The sequence below is a fragment of the Muntiacus reevesi genome, chromosome 2 (assembly GCF_963930625.1).
Source record: "Muntiacus reevesi chromosome 2, mMunRee1.1, whole genome shotgun sequence".
NCBI classification, from domain to species: domain Eukaryota; kingdom Metazoa; phylum Chordata; class Mammalia; order Artiodactyla; family Cervidae; genus Muntiacus; species Muntiacus reevesi.
The window spans coordinates 166,876,439-166,895,961 of record NC_089250.1 but is presented as its reverse complement, the minus strand read 5'-3'; the positions used below and the strand labels follow the sequence as shown (position 1 = coordinate 166,895,961).

Sequence of the window (19,523 nt, the reverse complement as noted above, 5' to 3'; positions counted from 1 at the left end):
TACTTATTTGTTTGCTGGCACCAGGTCTTAGGCATGCAGGATCTAGTTCCCTAACCAGGAACCAAACCTGAGCCCTCTGCCTTGGGACCACAGAATCTTAGCCACTGGAGCACCAGGGAAGTCCCAGTTTATGCCATGACTCTGTTCTCATGTAGCTCACATCACTGAATTGAAAGCTTTGGGGTCAGAGACACTTTCCTGTGACACATTGGATCTAGTTTACTGAACATTTGTAGGAAGTTGAAAAGCAGCCCTACCCTATGCTCACTTTAGAAAAGGCCTTCGTCTGAACTGAGGTTGTTGGCATTCTCCGATAATTGACTTTGGCCATTTCTCAGGATTGTTTCTTTTTTTTCCCCCACCCCTGGATATTTGCGGTTGCCTCATATTTTATGCATTGATTAATCCCGAACTACTAAAAGTAGAGTCAGAGTGTTTTGTTTTGATTTCTTCCCCCAAATGGAGCCTGTCCAATTTGAACATCTGGAAATAAATTAGCCTCTTATATAACTTTACTATTTATATATATGTTTAATTGTATCTGTTAAAAGGGTCTATACAGATGTAAATATAAAGCTGTGGTCCCTACGGCTATTATACATGAGTGTAATAGGATGGCTGGCTGGCTGGATGGATAGATGAATGATTGGATACATACATACAGAGATGAAGTTTTATTTTGCCTATACTTATCCTTTTAGTCCAATTGAGCACTGCCAAAATGTATAACTTTTCAAATAATGTGTAGTATCTGTATGTGTACATGGCCAAGAAAACATGGCCATTTATTTGTTTCACTTAAAGGAGATTCAGCAAAAACAATGTTTGATTCTTTTTTTTTTTCTGGAATGGGGTGGAATGGAGCAGAAAATGGGGCAGGAGATAGAAAGAAGGTATTGTGGTGGGGCATATCTTTATTAAACAGGCAACATTGTTATGCTAAGGTTCCCAGATAAAATTACAGGATATCCTACTGAATTTGAATTTCAGATAAACAAGAAATAATCTTATTTTTTAACTTTTTATTTTGTATTGGGGGATAGCCAGTTAACAATGGTGTGATGCTTCAGGTGAACGGCAAAGGGACTCAGCCATACATACACATGTATCCACTCTCCCCCAGACTCTGCTCCCATCCAGGCTGCCACATGACATTGAGCAGAGTTTCATGTGCTGTACAATAATTCCTTGTTGGTGACCCACTTTAAATACAGCAGTGGGTATGCATCCATCCCAAACTCCCTAACCATCCCGGGACCCTTTCCTTCCCTCCAGCACCCATAAGTTTTTTCTCTAAGTCTGTGGGTCTCTTTCTGGTTTGTAAGCAAATTCATTTGTATCATTTGTTATTAGATTCCACATATAAGGGATATCATACCATATTTCTCTTCTGACTCACTTCACTCAGTATGACAATGTCTAGGCCCATCATGTTGCTGCAGATGGCATTATTTCATTCTTTTTAATGGCTGAGTAATATTCCATTGTATACATGTACCACATCTTCTTTATCCATTCCTCTGTCTATGGATGTTTAGGTTGCTTCCAAACACCAACTATTCAATTTTTAATTTTTCATTCACTAAGTTAGAATTCATAGCATTGCATTAAACAGGCCTTGATGTCATTACTTTTTCACTAAGATTCCATGTGGGGAAAACCTTCTCCAAAGCCATGACATCTCCTTCTGGAAGCTTCCTCCTAGGTGCTAAGGCTTTATGGGTGCTTCTGCACTCACTCACAAGGGTCAATCATTTTTCTGCTGTTTTTATTTTTGCAAGCCATATTAGCAGGACATTTTGGAAAAGTTTGGGTTTCTGGCCTAATTGTAACCCAGTAACATTACCCAGGAATGCAAAATTCAACAGCAGCAGAGAATCGAGTAAAGCATCTGATGCATTTCATTTGTTAATAGTGATTCTCTCTCTCTTCCCGTTACTCTTTTCAGCCCTAGCAACAGCAGATATTGTTTAAAAGGAACACCCCACCCCCATTCACTAGGAGACAGACAGGTTACAAATTTTAAGTATACAAGTCATGACTGGTTGTTGCCCCGCATCTTGAAAACAGAAATCTTTAAGGATTATGGGATGATGAGGCAATTGGAACACACATTTTTAGAAGAACCAAAGATAAAAAGCACCTGCAAACATATTCTCATGCAACTATTTTCATCTTTTTTAAATTGGAATGTAGTTGATTTAAAATGTTGTGCTAGTTTTCATCTTTATATATGCTTTTGCAGTTTTTCTGCTTTTGGAATGCAGGAACGTCCAACAGAATTTCAAATGTTAGAAAGCTTCTCTGTATTGATTTAAGAGAGTCCTTTCTTTTATTCCTAGTGGAGTTTACTTCCAAGGGACCACCATCGGCATGGCACCCATCATGAGCATGTGCACGGCTGAACAGTCCGGGGGAATCGTCATGGTAAGCCAGGGGCATGGAGAAGTCGACAGCAATGTCCAGACCTAATTCTCTTGATGATTTTTCAGGAAACTTATCAGACTTTGTAAAATTAGGTCCTTTTTCTTTAGTGCTCCTTGGATATCATTGTTGTTCAGTTGCTAAGTCATGTCTGATTCTTTGTGACCCCGTGGACTACAGCATGCAAGGCTTCCCTGTCCTTCATTATCTCCTGGAGTTTGCTCAAGTTCCTGTCCGCTGAGTCGATGATGCTATCTAACCATCTCATCCTCTACCGCCCTCTTCTCCTTTTGCTTTCATTCTTTCACAGCATCAGGGTCTTTTCTAAGGCGTCAGCTTAGATATATTTCTACCCTATTTCTGCTTATGGTATTCCCTACCCAACCGTATTCTGCTGCTGCTAAGTCGCTTTAGTCGTGTCCGACTCTGTGCGACCCCATAGACGGCAGCCCACCAGGCTCCCCCGTCCCTGGGATTCTCCAGGCAAGGACACTGGAGTGGGTTGCCATTTCCTTCTCCAATGCATGAAAGTGAAAAGTGAAAGTGAAGTTGCTCAGTCGGGTCCGACTCTTAGCGACCCCATGGACCGTAGCCTACCAGGCTCCTCTGTCCATGGGATTTTCCAGGCAAGAGTACTGGAGTGGGGTGCCATTGCCTTCTCCAAACCGTATTCTAGGGACTGTTTAAAACAACACACCGAGCTGCACATAGGAAAGGTGAGGGTGTAAAACTAGTTCAGTGGAAGCCAATCTACACCTTTTATGGAGGAAAAGTTTCAAGTGAGATTTTGATTCAACTGCCTCCAACCAGGAAATCCTCCCAGCACTGGGATGAGCCAGGGCACTGGGGTTGCCCTCATCACTCAGCTTCTGGGATGGACTGTGGTCTCACCAGATATTACCATTAGAATGGCTTTCTGATGGTTCTGCCTCTAGGTCCGATAGCCAAAAGTCTGAGGTTTTTAACTGTTTACCACTGCAAATGCTTGACATACCTCCTTGCCAGGGTCCAATTTGTCTTTATACTAACCTTATTCTTGGAAGGCAGAGACCTAGGTTTATTGCTTTACAACGATCACTTTTTCATATAAGAGCTATACATGTTTGTAAAAGGAAATAAAATGGGGAGACTATTTGGGACTTGTTCCTTCTGAAAGTAACAGGGAGGTAACTTTGATGGGCTCCCCTTCGTCGGGTAACTAAAGGCAAGACTCTCATCCCATGTGGTTTCAGACCCTGATGGAACAATGTAGTGTCCCCTTCGTACCAGCCCTCAGACAGGGAGTGTCCTCAGAGACCATCCCACCCCCTCTGTTAAACAAACAGAGCCTTGCCCTTCCAAGAAATCGTGAATTCTTCCACATTTTTCAAACAGAACATTTGTGAATATTTGATTGTATTAAAGGGCTGAAGGAGGAATATTTTGCTGACTTCTCTTTGCTCTTCACGTACTGCCCACCCTAATCTTTTTAGTGAATATCTGCATGGAATATTTTCCTCTCCTCTGGGTGGTGTGGGTAATTAACATAAACACGCACTAAACGTGTAGGCTGAGGAGGCTCTACAGAGGGGTTGCACCCACCCAGTGGACTTCTGGCTTAAACAGTCCGCCCTCTGGTTTTCTTTGAACCTGGAAGTCACTGGAAAGTTTGTTTTCTGTTGGTGCCAGGTTCATTTCAAGTCAGATCCCAACTGTATTTTTAACAGAGTAGCCTGTAAAGTTTTAAGAGGGAATCATTTTCTCTTTCATGGTTCCATGGTCAGTCGCTACTGACTTTGCCACTTAAAACTTGGCATAAATATTTTTTAGGGCTGAAACTGAATTCCTTATAAGCATGGCAGGTCTGCAGCTGTGGCATGTTAAACATTCTTATGACTGATCTGATCACAAAAATAGGCTTTTTAAAGTTCACATCCTTTATTCTGTTTACATGCACGCATTTGATCAAGATTCCGTCTTTGAAAGCAGACAGGGAAGACTATTTTCAAAAGATGAAAATGAATGTGGGAAAGAGACGCAGGTAAATACACTGCATCAGAAGTCAAGTCCAGGTCAGAATTAATTAACAATTAGTGTGTTTGACAAGCCGGCCAACAGTGAAGTCCATCCTTAGGCACATTCCTTATTTGCTTCACGTGAAGAGAACTGGACATGGAACAACAGACTGGTTCCAAATAGGAAAAGGAGTAGTACGTCAAGCCTGTATATTGTCACCCTGCTTATTTAACTTCTATGCAGACTACATCATGAGAAACGCTGGGCTGGATGAAGCACAAGCTGAAATCAAGATTGCCAGGAGAAATGTCAATAACCTCAGATATGCAGATGATACCACCCTTATGGCAGAAAGTGAAGAGGAACTTAAAAGCCTCTTGATGAAAGTGAAAGAGGAGAGTGAAAAGTTGGCTTAAAGCTTAACATTCAAAAAACTAAGATCATGGCATCTGGTGCCATCACCTCATGGGAGATAGATGAGAAGACAGTGGAAACAGTGTCAGACTTTATTTTTGGGGGGCTCCAAAATCATTGCGGATGGTGACTGCAGCCATGAAATTAAAAGATGCTTACTCCTTGGAAGGAAAATTATGACCAATGTAGATAGCATATTAAAAAGCAGAGACATTACTTTGCCAACAAAGGTCTGTCTAGTCAAGGCCATGGTTTTTCCAGTGGTCATGTATGGATGTGAGAGTTAGACTGTGAAGAAAGCTGAGCACCGAAGAATTGATGCTTTTGAACTGTGGTGTTGGAGAAGACTCTTGAGGGACCCTTGGACAGCAAGGAGATCCAACCAGTCCATCCTGAAGGAGATCAGTCCTGGGTGTTCATTGGAAGGACTGATGCTGAAGCTGAAACTCCAATACTTTGGCCACCTGATGCGAAGAGCTGACTCATTGGAAAAGACCCTGATGCCGGGAAGGATTGAGGGCAGGAGGAGAAGGGGACGACAGAGGAAGAGATGGCTGGATGGCATTATCAACTCAATGGGCATGAGTTTGAGTAAACTATGGGGGTTGGTAATGGACAGGGAGGCCTGGCGTGCTGCGATTCATGGGGTCGCAAAGAGTCAGACACGACTGAGTGACTGAACGGAACTGAACTGAAGAGAAACACCATGTAGGCTGAAAGCGCACAACTCCTTTAGTTTCTATCAAATTCTTGAGGTCAACAAAATCAATATCTTGACCTGATCTAAAACATCCAGACTTTCTCCCACTGTGTCTGAAGTTAAATTCGTGAGTGTTACATGCAACCGTGCCTCTTTCAAGGACTCACAAATCTAAGAGGAAGGAAATCCTGTCACAAGGAAACAGGAATCCTGATTGCATTGGAGATCTGAGTTCTGTACCGTTTCTCCATTTTTCTGAGATTGAGCAAATCTTTCATTTCAGTTACCTCAAGCCACGCCTTTGTATCTAACTGGACTAAAATAGTCTTGGTTTGGAGATAATGCCAGTAATAAAGAAATAGGTTTTTGTCTTATTAGAAATGTAAACTTTTATCAGGGTTTCTTAAGAGACATTCTGTTTATAATCACATATATGTGGAAGAATGTGAAACAATTAGGCAGTTCAAAACAAAACCACGATATTCAGTGATATAAAAGAATTTGATGAAGAGTCTTTAAAAAAAAAAAAAAAAGATGAATTCCTAGAATTTTGTACCAAAGCATGCTAAATTCAGCATTTTCAGATTGAAGAAAATTGATTTCCTGAAACATTTGTGAAGCTTCCTACAACAGGAAACTGTAAAATCTAAACAAAGTAATTTGTTAGGAATTTCATTTATTCTAAGAATAACTTGGTTTGACATGCCACTCTGTTCTTAGACTGAGGGCTACTGAGAAAGGCAGTACAGCTTCAACTGCCAGCAAACCTATAAAATCTTACATGAGCACACCTCTATCAAGAGGCCCCACAAAGATTATCTGTATCAGGAATAGCATTTTCTCTAAAGCAGGGGTCCCCCCCCAAAAAAAAAGAAAGGAAAAAAAAATAAAAAATAAAGCAGGGGTCCCTAACCTCTGGGATCTAATACCTGATGATCTGAGGTGAAGCTGATATAATACTAAGAAAAATAAACTACATAATAAATGTAATACTCTTGAAACATCTCAAAACCATCCCCACCCGCTCCCCCGTTTGTGGAAAAATCGTCTTCCACAGAACTGGTTTCTGGTGCCAAGAAGCTTGTAAAGCACAGTGTCACTGTTTCCTGGGAACCCGCATGTTACCTTTTGCAGCACAAAGCAGGCTTCAGAAAGTCACCTTCAACACCCGGTGACGTGCAGGCGTTTGCAGAAACACCAGTCATGGGCACCGTTTCTGCAAATCATAGTCACTGATTAAAGTTTGAGTTAGTGATATTTTAAAAATTAATTTCTAATATCTCTTTAGCCAAGCCATGCATGCACTGCACTAAGTTGGGGGTGGCCAAGCAGCTCTTGCTAGATGGAAAACCCACCTTCCAAAACCAAGCAAAAGGTTGGGTGAACTCCCAGCAGCAAGAGTCCGAGAATCAGGATGCCTCCTGACAAAATGAGAGCAGGCAAGTTGCGATCTTAATTCAGTGAGTCTTCAGACACTTTATTCAATGTAGTTTGCTTTTATGGTGAACTATTATAAAATTTCCCAAGTATCCTTCTTTACCAAGGAGATAGCAAGAAGCATACCCAGTAAGAAGTGCTCAGATTCCGGAGAATGGGGCCAAGGGGCACCTTCCAGGACTAACAGTCCTGCCAGCGCCCCCAGCCCCGCAGTGAGACACTGCCGACTCACGCCTCCCAGGAGCCCCTCCAACACTAGCAGCCCTGCTGGATTCCAACTGTTCCCCTGCTCGAATCTTTTAATGGCCAACAAGATAATGCATCTGCTAACAGGATGAAGACTCCATGGGTATCATGGCTGCCAACTTAAATGAAAGGGAAAAGGAGTCGATGAGAGACAGTAAGCAAGAAAGATGTATATTGAGAACAAGCTATGTATAATGTGTAAAACAATATTAGCAAGCATGGTTCAACTGTCAAAAAAAAAAAAAAAAAAAAAAACAAGGATTGCTCAGATCTTACTTAGACTGTACTAAGTATGCTTCCTCTCCTGACTTCCTATCAGCATCTTCTCAATCAAGGATAAAATGGTACTTATATTTCCCATGCAGAAATGAGCTGCCTCTTCCTACTGTTGCACAGTCACTAAGTCGTGTCCGACCCTTGCGACCCCATGGACTGTAGCCCGCCAGGTCCTCTGTCCATGGGATTTCCCAGGCTAGAATACCGGAGTGGGTTGCCATTTCCTCCAGGAGATCTTGCCGACTCAGAGATCAAACCTGCATCTCCTGCATCTGAAGGCAGATTCTTTACCAGTTGAGCCACCTAGGAAGGAACGCCTCTTCCTGTGAGGCAGGACAGCATTTTGCCTCATTGAGTAGAACTGTGTCTTGTGAGAGCTTGTAGGACGTCGGAGGGAAATGATTGTCTTGATTATTTCATGTAAAGACACGAGGAATCCTACATGTATTCATGAGGAATGCATTCTTCGGCAGAGGGGGCCCCCCACTAGTTTAATAAAATAGGTCAAATCTTTAAGTCTAAACTAAATAATGGGGCTCTATCCTTGGGCTTCCTAGGGGGCGCTAGTGGTAAAGAACCCGCCTGCCAGTGCAGGAGACCCAAGAGATGTGGGTTTGATGCCTGGGTTGGGAAGATCCCCTGGAGGAGGGCCTGGCCACCCACTCCAGTATTCTCGCCTGGAGAATCCCATGGACAGAGGAGCCTGGCGGGCTGCAGTCCATGGGGTCACAAACAGTCAGGACACGTCTGAGCATAGCACAGCACATCTTGGTTCCTTTAGGAGACTGGATTCCATCAAGTGTTCATGAAAGATAAATGTCTGGGAGGCAGAGCTGGGAGGGAAGGGGGTGCTGGGAAAGAGGTCAAAAGGCTGTGACCTATACATTGTGCCCTTGTGTTTTCTTTGAGGACCATTCAGACAGCCCCCTGGGCGCGGCCGTGACCCTGGCGCACGAGCTGGGCCACAATTTTGGGATGAACCATGACACCCTGGAGAGAGGCTGCAGCTGCAAGACGGCCGCCGACAAAGGAGGCTGCATCATGAACCCTTCAACCGGGCAAGTACCCTTGCTTCAGCTGCTCCCGGAGCCGGGCTGTGGCTGGGGACGCGTATCAGGAAACAGCTGGGCAAAGAGCTCCCTGGTTTTCTGGCCAGAGCACCGTGGAAGCTTCCAGAAACAAAGTCCGTGGACCGGGCTCCTCAGAGAGAAGTACCTGGATTGCAGAGCATAGGGCATGTGGCCTGAGCTCTTCACCTAGAAGTGGTGGACCCGGATATGACCTTTGTTTAGAGATCACAAATAACCCTGGAATTCCCCACACGTGGTTTTGATTTGCGCCTACAGCTCCATCTGGGCCTGGTAAAGCCACCGGGCAAAGGGGGTGCAATGGGATGGGTCCCAGGTGGGGAGACGCGTCTTCTCTCTGGGTTGACCCTGGGGCGAAGGATCTAAGTGTCAGTAGCTTGGGAACTTGTAGGGTCCTTACTGCTGATACCACATCCCCTTCTCAATCTTCAGTGACTTTCCCTCCTCCGTAAGTTACATCATTCTTCCTTGCTTCATGGTTTTCTGAAATTCTATACTTGGTCCACCCAGAAAAAAAAAAGGAAGACAGTTTAATTATTGGAGCATTCAGAGGAGGTGGAAATAGATGCAGCTTGGAATGATTCCAGATTCCAATACATTCCTACGCCTCTAAGGGTCCCTCCCAAACTAGATGTTGTGCTAAAGTAGGAAGATTTTCATTAGTGAAGGAAAACATGCCCTTGTGATGATGCCAGCTTCTTTTTTATACCCTGAGACCTCCCCAGTGCTTATCTTCATGGCACTTCCTAGGCCAAGCCTGCTCCCTGGGTTTGCCAAAGGAAGCCCTGGAGGCAAGAAGCAGGTGTCGATGGGCATCCTAAGGGCCGGCCTCCATGAGGGTGTGATGTGCAAGGGACACCTACTTAAAGAGGATTAGAAGTCCCAGTGGAGGGATGGACCGTTACAGAATGCGGTAATGCTTCTGCAACTGATAGCCTCGTGGGCCTCCTCTTGAATAGCTTGTGAGGCTGGACTGCAGACTCACATGGTGGGCGTTGTCATTTCAACGGAACTGGTCCCTGAGCCATCTCATCCCAGCAAGGCCCTGCATCTCCAGTGCATCGTCCATCACCACCGTCAGCACAGATATGCATCGTTTTTGCTCGAGGTTCTGTCTTAAGCACAATTCAAGGGACTCACCAAGACCTCGTAGAAGAACTTGCTCTCTGAGCCTGTGATGGCAGAAGCCAAGAACCTGAGCCGGAAGTGAAAGTACTGGGTTGGCCAAAAAATTCATCTGGATTTTTCCATAACATCTTACAGAAAAACCCAAATGAAATTTTTGACCAACCCAATATCTTAGGCCCAGTACCAACAGGAAGTGAAATGCTGCAAAACTCTAGATTTCAACCAGGGGAACATCCCCAAAGCGGGGCAGTTTGCTCCAAGAAATAATGTGCCCCGTGTCATTTAAACTCCCTGGGCAGGGGCAGAATAACTGTCTGTTGGGTATCTGGGGCAAAGAATTTCTCCTTGGGGGTGAGGTTGGGCCAGGGCCTGTGGCTCCCCTCTGTTTCCAGTATTCCACCGGCCCAGATAGGGTCCAGCATCACGGGCAGCTCGCTGTGTGAATCTCTGAGGGTGAGATTGGCAGAAAGTTGATGTGAAATTGAGTGGTTTTCATGCTTTCTCATTCTTGATGAGCTCAAAGTGGTCACAGGAAATTCACTCTGTGCCTAATATCCCTGATTATCAAGTAGGCACAAATATACCAGCCTATATTGCCTCCAAAAATAGCTCTCAAAGACTAAGAAGATTGTGTTGTTAATACTGTTGATGATTCAGAACTCTTGATTAAAAAAGGCAAATGGAAGAGAAGAGTCTAGACTGGGAACACTGGACTGGGATTTTAAGAGACCTGAGAGCCTCAGTTCTGACACCAGCTGTTTTTGGCAAAATAGACAAATTAGTAACCCCACTGGCTCTTACGTTTTTATCAGTAAAATACGTGAGTTAGTCTTTATCCTTCTTCCATTCCTTACCTCCATCAATCTATTCATTGTTTGTTTCATCTGCCTATACATCCATCTGGTCCTGCATCCATCCATCTATCTGTTCATTGTGTACATCATTCCATCCATCCATCCACCCGTTCTTTCACTTGCTTGTTCACACATTAAACAAATACTCTGACCCCACGTATTTTGTTGTGGGGAACGCACAGATGAGCAAGACCCTCCAGTTCTAAAATTCACACAATTCTGGAGGTATAATAGCAAGGCACTGCTTTTCCGGTACCCTCTGTAATTTTGTGTGAAGCTCTTCAACTTGGAACACCTTCATGACAGTGTTTAAGGATTCGAGCCAAATTACCCTGGAGATATTTGAAAATCATAGGTAGAAATGGTATTGTTAAGAGCTCAGCAAATCACTTTAAAACCTTTTTTTTTCCTTTTCTTACCAGGGGTTTGCTAATAGCCTCTCCTTGATTTATACCTTATTAGCGATTTCTAAGTTTCCTCTTTTGCTGAGTTTGTGCTTTTGTGTAAATCTCTTCTATTTGGTTCTCATTTGTGATCCCACATTCCTGTCCAGAGAGTGGTGTTTTTAATTTTCTCAGATGGAGAGAGACTTCCTAAGCAAGTGGGTGAATTAATCACAAAAGCCCACAGTAAAGGGGAGGTCGAGCCGTTCCGGCCACCTCAGTCATCCATCACCCATTGTAGAATTTCCAGGCTGCTTTTAATCTCCAGCATTATCTCAACGTGGTCATTCTCTTACCTCATAGGGTCCCCATGAGAGTCAGAGAGTGGATTAAATGAGATCATATGTCTTTGTAAATTACAAATCACTCCACAAATAGACAGTGGTGTTATTATTATTGTTTAGCTCACAGGAACCTTGGAGCCATTGAAGCATTAAAGGCTCTCTTTTCTTCCAGAGTTCCTGCTCATGGTTGCTGGGAAGCACTTCTAGTGCCATGTGAGCGCCCATGGTTTCTGCCAGAATGGCTCATTTTCAACTGGCCCACGTCCAAACCTTCCTCCCGACTTCCTCCCCACTGCTGATTCAGACATGAGTGGCAAATGTTAAAAATGTGATTTAAGTCTCAGCCCCAAAGGTGACTTGCAAAGAGATGAATCAGGGACTGCTTTCATGATATGAAACTCTCCCAGAATCAAAAAGAAACAAGTGTTGCAGATGGTTTAAAGGAAAGAAATGCATTCCTTAATACCCCTTGTTTATTCCTTATCAAAACATTCCAGAATTCTAACTCTGAAATTTCACCAACTGCCGTCATTGACGAATGGGACCCAAAGGCCTGGAAATGGAGGGCGGAGGAGAGCTCTTTTAAACATGGGTGTCATGATTTCAGTTGCATATTACAGAAATAGTTGGAGGGGGTGTCCTTACGGGGTCATATCATTAATTACTACAGGTCTTTGAGTGTGTGTGAGAGTGTGTGTTTTATGTCTTTGGATAGTTAACATTAAGACCTGTCTTGGAAATCACCCTTTGGCAAAAGCAAAATCTGGGGATTGGAGTAGGAGTTTGAACTCAGTTGAGTCCATCCATTAATGAGCTTCTTGGAGCATTTGGCCTTAAGGGGTTGAGGGCTAAGTATGCCACATTTATGGGAGTAAGAAAAATAATTTGAATAATGTGAGCACTTTGGGGAAGGAATATTTAGTATAATAGTAAATGTCACTTCCGAGAGTAGGAAAAAAGGCAGGGTTAGTATTCAGAAATTACTGTCAGAACCTCCTCTTATTTTTTGTGGAAAATTTCCGGTTAAGATGAGAGTTGGAGTCATAGAGCCATCTCATGACGGGATACAGCTGGACTGAAACACACAGCGACTCAGTTCCTGCAGCGGGTTATGCACTTGGATAGACGGTGGAGTTATTTCAACCATGAGCAGGAGAGGTCCTTTTCTTGACCTCATGGAACTTGAATTCTTGTGAGGAATACAGCCTTGGAAAGCAGTAAATTAAAAACTGCAGGTTAAAAGGAGATCTGTGATGAAAGCAAAGGAAGAGGGTGGAAAGCAGACGCGTTGGCTGGGGGACCAGACGTTAATTAGTGGTTTGGGGAAGAACTATGTGGAGATGACGTTTAAGTCAAGACTAGAAGATGTCCCAAGTAGCTCACCGATAAAGCATTTGCCTGCCAATGCAAGAGATGCAAGAGATGCAGCTTTGATCCCTGGGTCGGGAAGATCCCCTGGAGGAGGGCATGGCAACCCACTCCAGTATTCTTACCTGGACTGAGTCTTTTCTGTTTGGGATTTCACTTTGCTGTTTCTCCAGTAAGATTCTTTAAGGACTCTACGTCCAAAGACCACAAAAGAACACTTCCACATTGTACACGTGTGTCTCTGAAAGGAATTACTGCCATAGTTTTCATGCTGATCCTAAGATTTGGAGTTTGGGGCTATTGGGTTTTGTTTAATCCAGGCTGACAAACAACTCTCAAGCAAAGAATGTGCTGCCCCATTGCCAACAGGCAGTGGCGGGCAGTGCGTTCGGCGCCCAGTATAACGTGGGCTGAGAAAATAAAGGAGCGAGGGTCACCGCTTGCTCACAAGGGGTGTAGATCATTTACATTCCGCTGAGGTTGGGCGTTCACGAATACCATCTACAGCTAGATCGAATAACCACGCTTAAGGTGGAAGCATCGCCAGTCCACTTCCGCAGAAGTGTGGATAATTGGCTCATTCGATTCCGTTTAATTCAATTCAGGAAACATTCATTGCATGCTTCCTTGCTACACAGCTGTCCAGACATGGAGCACAGCTGGATGGCTCCACCCAAGTTCACCCTCCTCTCTTGAAAACCGAGAGGACGTGGGCTCCACCCTCAACCTCGGACAAGCCAGCTGCAGGAAACAGGGCCGGGCGACTAATTACAGCAAAACCTCTCATTGACTCAACTAGTATTTTGGGTTACCTATGTGTCTGATCTGGAGCAGAGTGGGCCAGCAGACCCATGGCATGAATCCTGACTTCTAGGCCCTTCTACCGTGACGAGGAAGACAGACAAGCAAACTGGTGATTGCAGACCCAAAGCTCAGGGCTCTCCTCCAGGACATTTTGGGTGCCATGGGGTTTGCAGTCAGGGTGCCTAATCTATTTATACAATACTGGGTATCATAACCTCACCTATAAATATTTGAATTGTGCCTCTTAAAGATAAGGAGAAAATTTTAAACGTTACCGTAATAGCATTTAACACCTTAAAAAAAAATTACCAGTAATTTATTGTGAAGAAGAAGCAAGGTTGGAAGGGGTGTGCACTGGGAATATTCCAGAGTGAAGTCCAGTCTGAACCAATCCCAGAAGAATTGAATAGGGTTTGGCTGACTCTCCTCGAGAATTCCTAGCTCGTGTTACAGGAAAATTGAATTTATATTTGAGGCAGCTTGTATCGCTGATGGCTCAGATGGTAGAGAATCTGCCTGCAAAGCAGGAGACTCATTTATAATCCCTGGGTCAGGAAGATGCCCTGGAGAAGGGAATGGCTACCCACTCCAGTGTTCTTGCCTGGAGAATTCCATGGACAGAGGAGCCTGGCAGGCTACAATCTATGGGATCGCAAGGAGTTAGACACAACTGAGCAATTAACACTTTCACTTTTCTATCTGAAAATGTGATTCAAGAAATTAAAATTGACTGTACTTTTCAATGAAAACTTCCCAAGTTTCAGATGTGGTAGGAACTGACAGAAATCCAATGTATCTGTAAAGTCTATACCTTTTGAAAAACTTGCTTTCTTGAAAAATCAGTGCAAAACATACATAATTAAATACTCACCCTTCAAACTTTTGAAGTTTGAGGATCTATCTAAGGTCTTGAAATATGCTTATTATAAAGGGATTTTATGAGTATGGGATTGGAGAAAATTATTTCCCCATATCATCTCTTCATTTGAAGGTGAGTTTTTTTTTTCCTCAGTGAAAAGTTTAAGAAAGTCTTCACTTCTTCCAAGTACAGTAGAGGGAATGGAAATCTTTCCCCAAGGAGTTAAAAGAGAAATACAAACAGCAACAAAATGAGGAACTCTAGTAACGTTAAAACACTGTAGGTTAGAATCGATTTAATTATCCAACCAGAGTAATTGAGTTGGCTACTTCCCGACGTAACCATAAAGGGGAAATGAACTGGCAGGAGAGCCCCTCAGTACAGACTGTATACTTATTTCCTCTCCACAGGATTAGATTTTGCTCACTAAAAAAAATGAAAGAATTTGTCTGCGACCCGTGCAGACTTGGGATAGTAATAGTCACTGCCCAAGGGCATGTAGAATGTCTGCTCCTCTTAAGCTGGATGCAAACCAGAGGTCAAGCTGGGAAGACCATTCCACATGGCCTCTCCTCCTTGAATATCCAGCTTGGAGGAAATGAACAGAGGCAAAGTTGACTTGGACCCTGGACGGCACTGGGGTGTCCTCTGTCATTGGTCAAAAGTGTGAGGTGGGTGTGCTTATAGCCATTTGATGGAGCTCAGAGAGATAAATGAATCGCTTATGTTTTCAAAGCTACCCAAGTGGAAGCCCCAGGATGTAAGGCTGAGTCCCCAGGAGCCACGCCCCTGACCCTCCACCTTGCTGTGACTTAGGTCCAGTGAACACGTGCGGCAGTGGTGAACCTCAGGAAGAGGAGAAGCGCGTCTGCTCGGGGGTTCTGGTCAGAGGAAGATGCTCCTGCTTCCCACCTCAGGCTCCCAGGGCGCTCCGTGGTCCAGGCTAGATGGCGACTGGGGCGGCCATGCCACCCTGCCTCCCGGCTCCTCGCCAGCGCTTGCCTCTGTGGCTGTTTTGCTGCGTTCAGGCTTCGTGTGAGGACTGAAGCCTCCTCAGTCCAGAGCCTTGTCCCTGTGTGACTTCTCCAAGAAGGAGGGCTGGCCCATTTTTAAGCATTTAGTTCTGCAAATCTCCTTCAACTTATGTTACAACAGCAGAGAATTATTTCCTGTCATTGCTCGTTAATCCAGCATTTTATTTGTGGTAGAACATGTGTGAAAACATTGCTGCTGAAATTCAGCCAATACCTACACACACACACACACACACGCACGCACAGCTTCCTCCTTTCCCTAGGACATTGCTGCTGAAATTTTGCCAATGCTTCCCCCACCCTTACATACAAACAACACACACACACACCCATCACATACACACACCACACACGCACACAAAGCTTCCTCCTTTCCCCAGAACATGTGGCACAGAGGCTGCAGTGTAACATCAAGGGTAAATCTGGGCCTCTCTGTGACCAACAGTATTCAGAGGGACCCAGTGTGTCATCAATTTTGTCTGTTTTATTCACTGCTAAATCCCCAGCACCTAGAATATAGAGGTGTCTGGTATATAGTAAATTTCAATAAGTACTTCTGGACTGAAAGGATGGAAGGATGGATATATGGATGGAAGGATGGATGAGTGGTTGAATGGATGGTTGATGGATGGGTAGATAGGCTGATGTTTGAGTAGGCTGATAGTAGATGCATAGATGGATGGTGATTCCAGCACAATCAGATGTGTGCAGAGTTAATAGCTAAGCTTTTTTTTTTTTTTTTTGCATGTAATGTAAATCCCTTGCGTGTAATGCCCTGCATGTAATGGCTAAACTTCCAGGGAGAAGATTCTGAGACCATTGGCTTTTATACTATAGTATTTGCTGCAGCACCACCATTTTCTTTTATTGTATATTCCACATCAGCTACAATGAACTTATGATAACTCACAAGAACAGAAACAATAAAAACAAAATAAAAAAGAATAAGGACTGAGAAACCCCAGGTAAATAGGAGGCTGAGTGTACTGTTTCCTGTTTTAAACTCCATGGAGACCAGGGAGCAATTTGCTTTTAAAAGGAGGAGTCCTTCCAGAAGTGGCTTCTCCTGAAAGCCTGTGTTTAATTTAGCTAAAGTAGGAGGCTGAAAATAGAAAACCTAAAAGTAGTTGTAAGAATAAGGCCCTGGAGATCTCACAGATTATCCCCAGCTTACAAAGACCTTTCTCATTTAATTGTCACAGTTCTACAAGGAAAGGCAGAAACAATCACGTCCATTTTACAGATAAGAAAACCGAGGTTCAGAAAGGCCCTCACGGTTGATCAGGATCAGACTCAAGACATCAGCCCGCAGCCTCTGGCTCCTGCCTCTCGCCTATTCCCTGGCCCCTCACTAGGTGTCCTTGAGCAAAGGAACCTTCCATTTCCAAGCCCCGGGGCAGTGGAAGGGGAGGGAGACCTAGAGAGTCATCCTCAGCACCCTCGAGCTGCAGGCTGCCCTGATAGTTAGCCCAGCGTCGGGAGCTCAGTGACATAAGAACAGGGCTGAGTAGGCTTCAGCCTTTGTTGGATAGCGTGGAAGTATCTGCCATGACCACCTTTGCGATCATGTTTGCTTAAAAGCGCCTCCCCTGTCAGAAACTTGCAGGCTGAGCAGATGTGACCACCAGCAGGGTCTATGTAGGTCTGTCTCCTGGGGCGGGAGGCAAGGGCGCAGTTACCTCGACGTGTAAACCGCCCTCTGTTAAGCCCTGGATCTGTTTAGGTCTGCCTGAGCCCCAGCCCTGACGAGCCCCACACAGGGACAGTGGCCTCGTCTTGTAACGAAGCCAAGACGCCGCCTCTGAGGGGCTGGGCCCCTTTCGCGCGGCCCCGGTCCCCTGGCCTGAGTCCCCGGCCTTTGGGGACTGGATTCGGGAAAGAGCCATCAGGGCGCAGAAGTAAAAGGGCTCCTTTCTAGGAATGCCCAGCGACCGCTGGCGCACTTCTCAAGTGCCCAGAGCTCAGCTGGTCTCCTTCTTTATTAAAAATTCTGGCCAATTGCATTTACACTTTAATTAATTTCCGGGGGGGAAGGGGAGAGGAGATGCAGAGGTCAAAGGTCACATGTTAAAACCATGAATTATAACGTGCCGGCAGATGGCTCCATTCTGGGCCCCAGGTGTTTGTCATTAACAATGGACATGTCCTACTAAGGACGTTTTTGATCATTCGCTCCCGGCCCGGTGGTTTTCTTCGCCGTCTGCGGCCCATCTGGCGGCCCACGGGGTAAAGCGTTTGGTCCTCGTGCGGTCACTTTCCATTCCTGGACTTGGCACGAGGTTGAAGCCTCCGGAGTTCTGTTCTGCCATGTGAGCCGGTGTGTTCAAGGTCACACCTGTACCCCTGGCCCGGCAGAGTGGGGCTTGGATCCACACAGCCCCCCCACTAGCCCCCGGAAAAGCCCCCAGCAGAGTCCCGAACGTTCCAGGTGGACCACGCTGTCCTCTGCTGGCAGCTTGTTGGAACCCACGGGCTCACAACTGCCCTCAGGTGTGTGTGAGTGCAGGTGTGCTCCGTAAATCCCAATATCCGCCCCCAGGGAGCTTCAGAGAGATGCTCGGAGGTACGCTTGGAGCCACAGGCAGGGCGGTGGCCTTCGCTGTTACCTGCCCCCCGCCACCTCCTCCTAGATGCCCTCACGGCTCCCCACCATTTATGCCAGGTCACATCCGAGGCTGCCCCGAGGCCCCTGCCCTGGGGTGATGCCTGGAAGCGGCTCCCGGAGGCGTCCTGACTGCCCTCGAGGCAGCGTGGCTGCAGAGAAGCTGCACAGGGGCTTCAGGGCAGCAAGCTGGGGTTTCAGTCGTGGCGGTGGAACCAGAGGACTGTGACAAGGTGCCTAACCTCTCTGCGTCTCGGTTTCCTCACCTGTAAAATAGGAAATGATATAATCTGAGTCACCAGGCAGTCCGTGAGCCAGGATGCCCACCAAGCTCCTGGCCCACGACAGGGCCTGGCTCAAGAGTGGTCACTGCTTTTCATGCTTATTAACGCAGACATGCAGAGCGAGAGGAAGTCAGTAGCCCCTGAAACCAGGTGACCTTGAGCGGCACCCCAGTCCTGCCAGGCTGCTGCTGACAAAGGCCAGTCGCCATGGGTGCAGACACCACCACCCGCCCCGAGAGGACATGCCTCTTGGGCACTCCTAAATTCTTTGCGTGGTGATTGCAAGATTTTATTCCAGGGCGTAATTGTGAAAAATCTGAAGATTTTTCTCAAGACGGCCTCAGAATTTTGGGGTTGAAACTTGGCTGAGCAAACCTGTCCCAACCAAGACCTCTTGCAGCCACGGCTGTAAGTGGGCCCTACAGTCCCCCCCACCAGGAAGAGAAGACGGCAACAGCGTGAGGCTGGTGCTCCTGGAGGAGCTAGGAATGCATTGAACTGGCCCTGAACTGTGAGTTATTGTTTGTTTTTGGAAAACCTCTCCAAGCTGGTTTCGGATTTAGTGACAGGAGGTCGTGTTGTCAGAGAACGGGTCATGGGGAGGGTCAAGTCGGTCTGTCTGTGGTCACATTCCCCTCCCAACTCCCTCCTTGGGCCTTGGCTATGGAGGAAAAGGTTGCAGGAATTTGGGGAAATACGTTCTGAACAAAGTTCCAGGAACTGAGAACCACCACAACCACACAGCAGGTAACAGTCATCTAAACAGTGGCTTTGTGAGTGTTGATTGGTGGTTCAGTTGGTTGTTTACGCTCCTAAGCCCATGTTCTGGTTTAGCTCGAGACAGCCCGGCCCTTCGAGAATGAGCAGCATCTTTGACACCACATGTGTATTAAATTGAGGGATCCTGTTTAACTGCTTGATCTTGCCTTTGCCTCCTGAATCATCTTTCTCTCGAGTTGACTTGTACTTGTGGTTTCGCAGTTTAAAGATGGCTACGTTGGGGCTACAGTTGTCATAAAGTCTGCAGCCTCTTGGAAAATGTTTCTAAGCACAAGGCACTGGCGATCTGTAGCTTGAAACAGCCAAAGCAGCACCTCTAAATGAGGAAGAGGTACACATCCTTTCAGGCGAATACTGAAATTAACCAAAGACTTTCCCATTTTTGTGTGAGACTCACTTGCCCTCTCCCTCAACACCCAAGGTGGTAGTTGTTATTCCCAGCATAGATGTGAAGGCTGAGACTTGGGTGTAAGACTGAACTTTCGCTTTAACAGATGAGTGCT

The 19,523-nt window shown here is 45.5% G+C and overlaps 1 protein-coding gene across 2 annotated transcripts in view; it reads left to right on the top strand.

Annotated features, from left to right (window-relative positions):
* ADAM12 (ADAM metallopeptidase domain 12) overlaps positions 1–19,523 on the top strand; it is a 383,818-nt gene that overhangs the window by 290,003 nt on the left and 74,292 nt on the right. For both annotated transcript variants that reach the window (XR_010661569.1, XM_065923533.1), the window contains exons 10-11: positions 2,343–2,427; positions 8,402–8,550. Coding sequence is in view for 1 of the 2 variants with exons in the window: in XM_065923533.1 (XP_065779605.1) it covers positions 2,343–2,427; positions 8,402–8,550 (234 nt within the window). In the remaining variant the exon portion in view is untranslated. The remainder of the gene's footprint in view (positions 1–2,342; positions 2,428–8,401; positions 8,551–19,523) is intronic.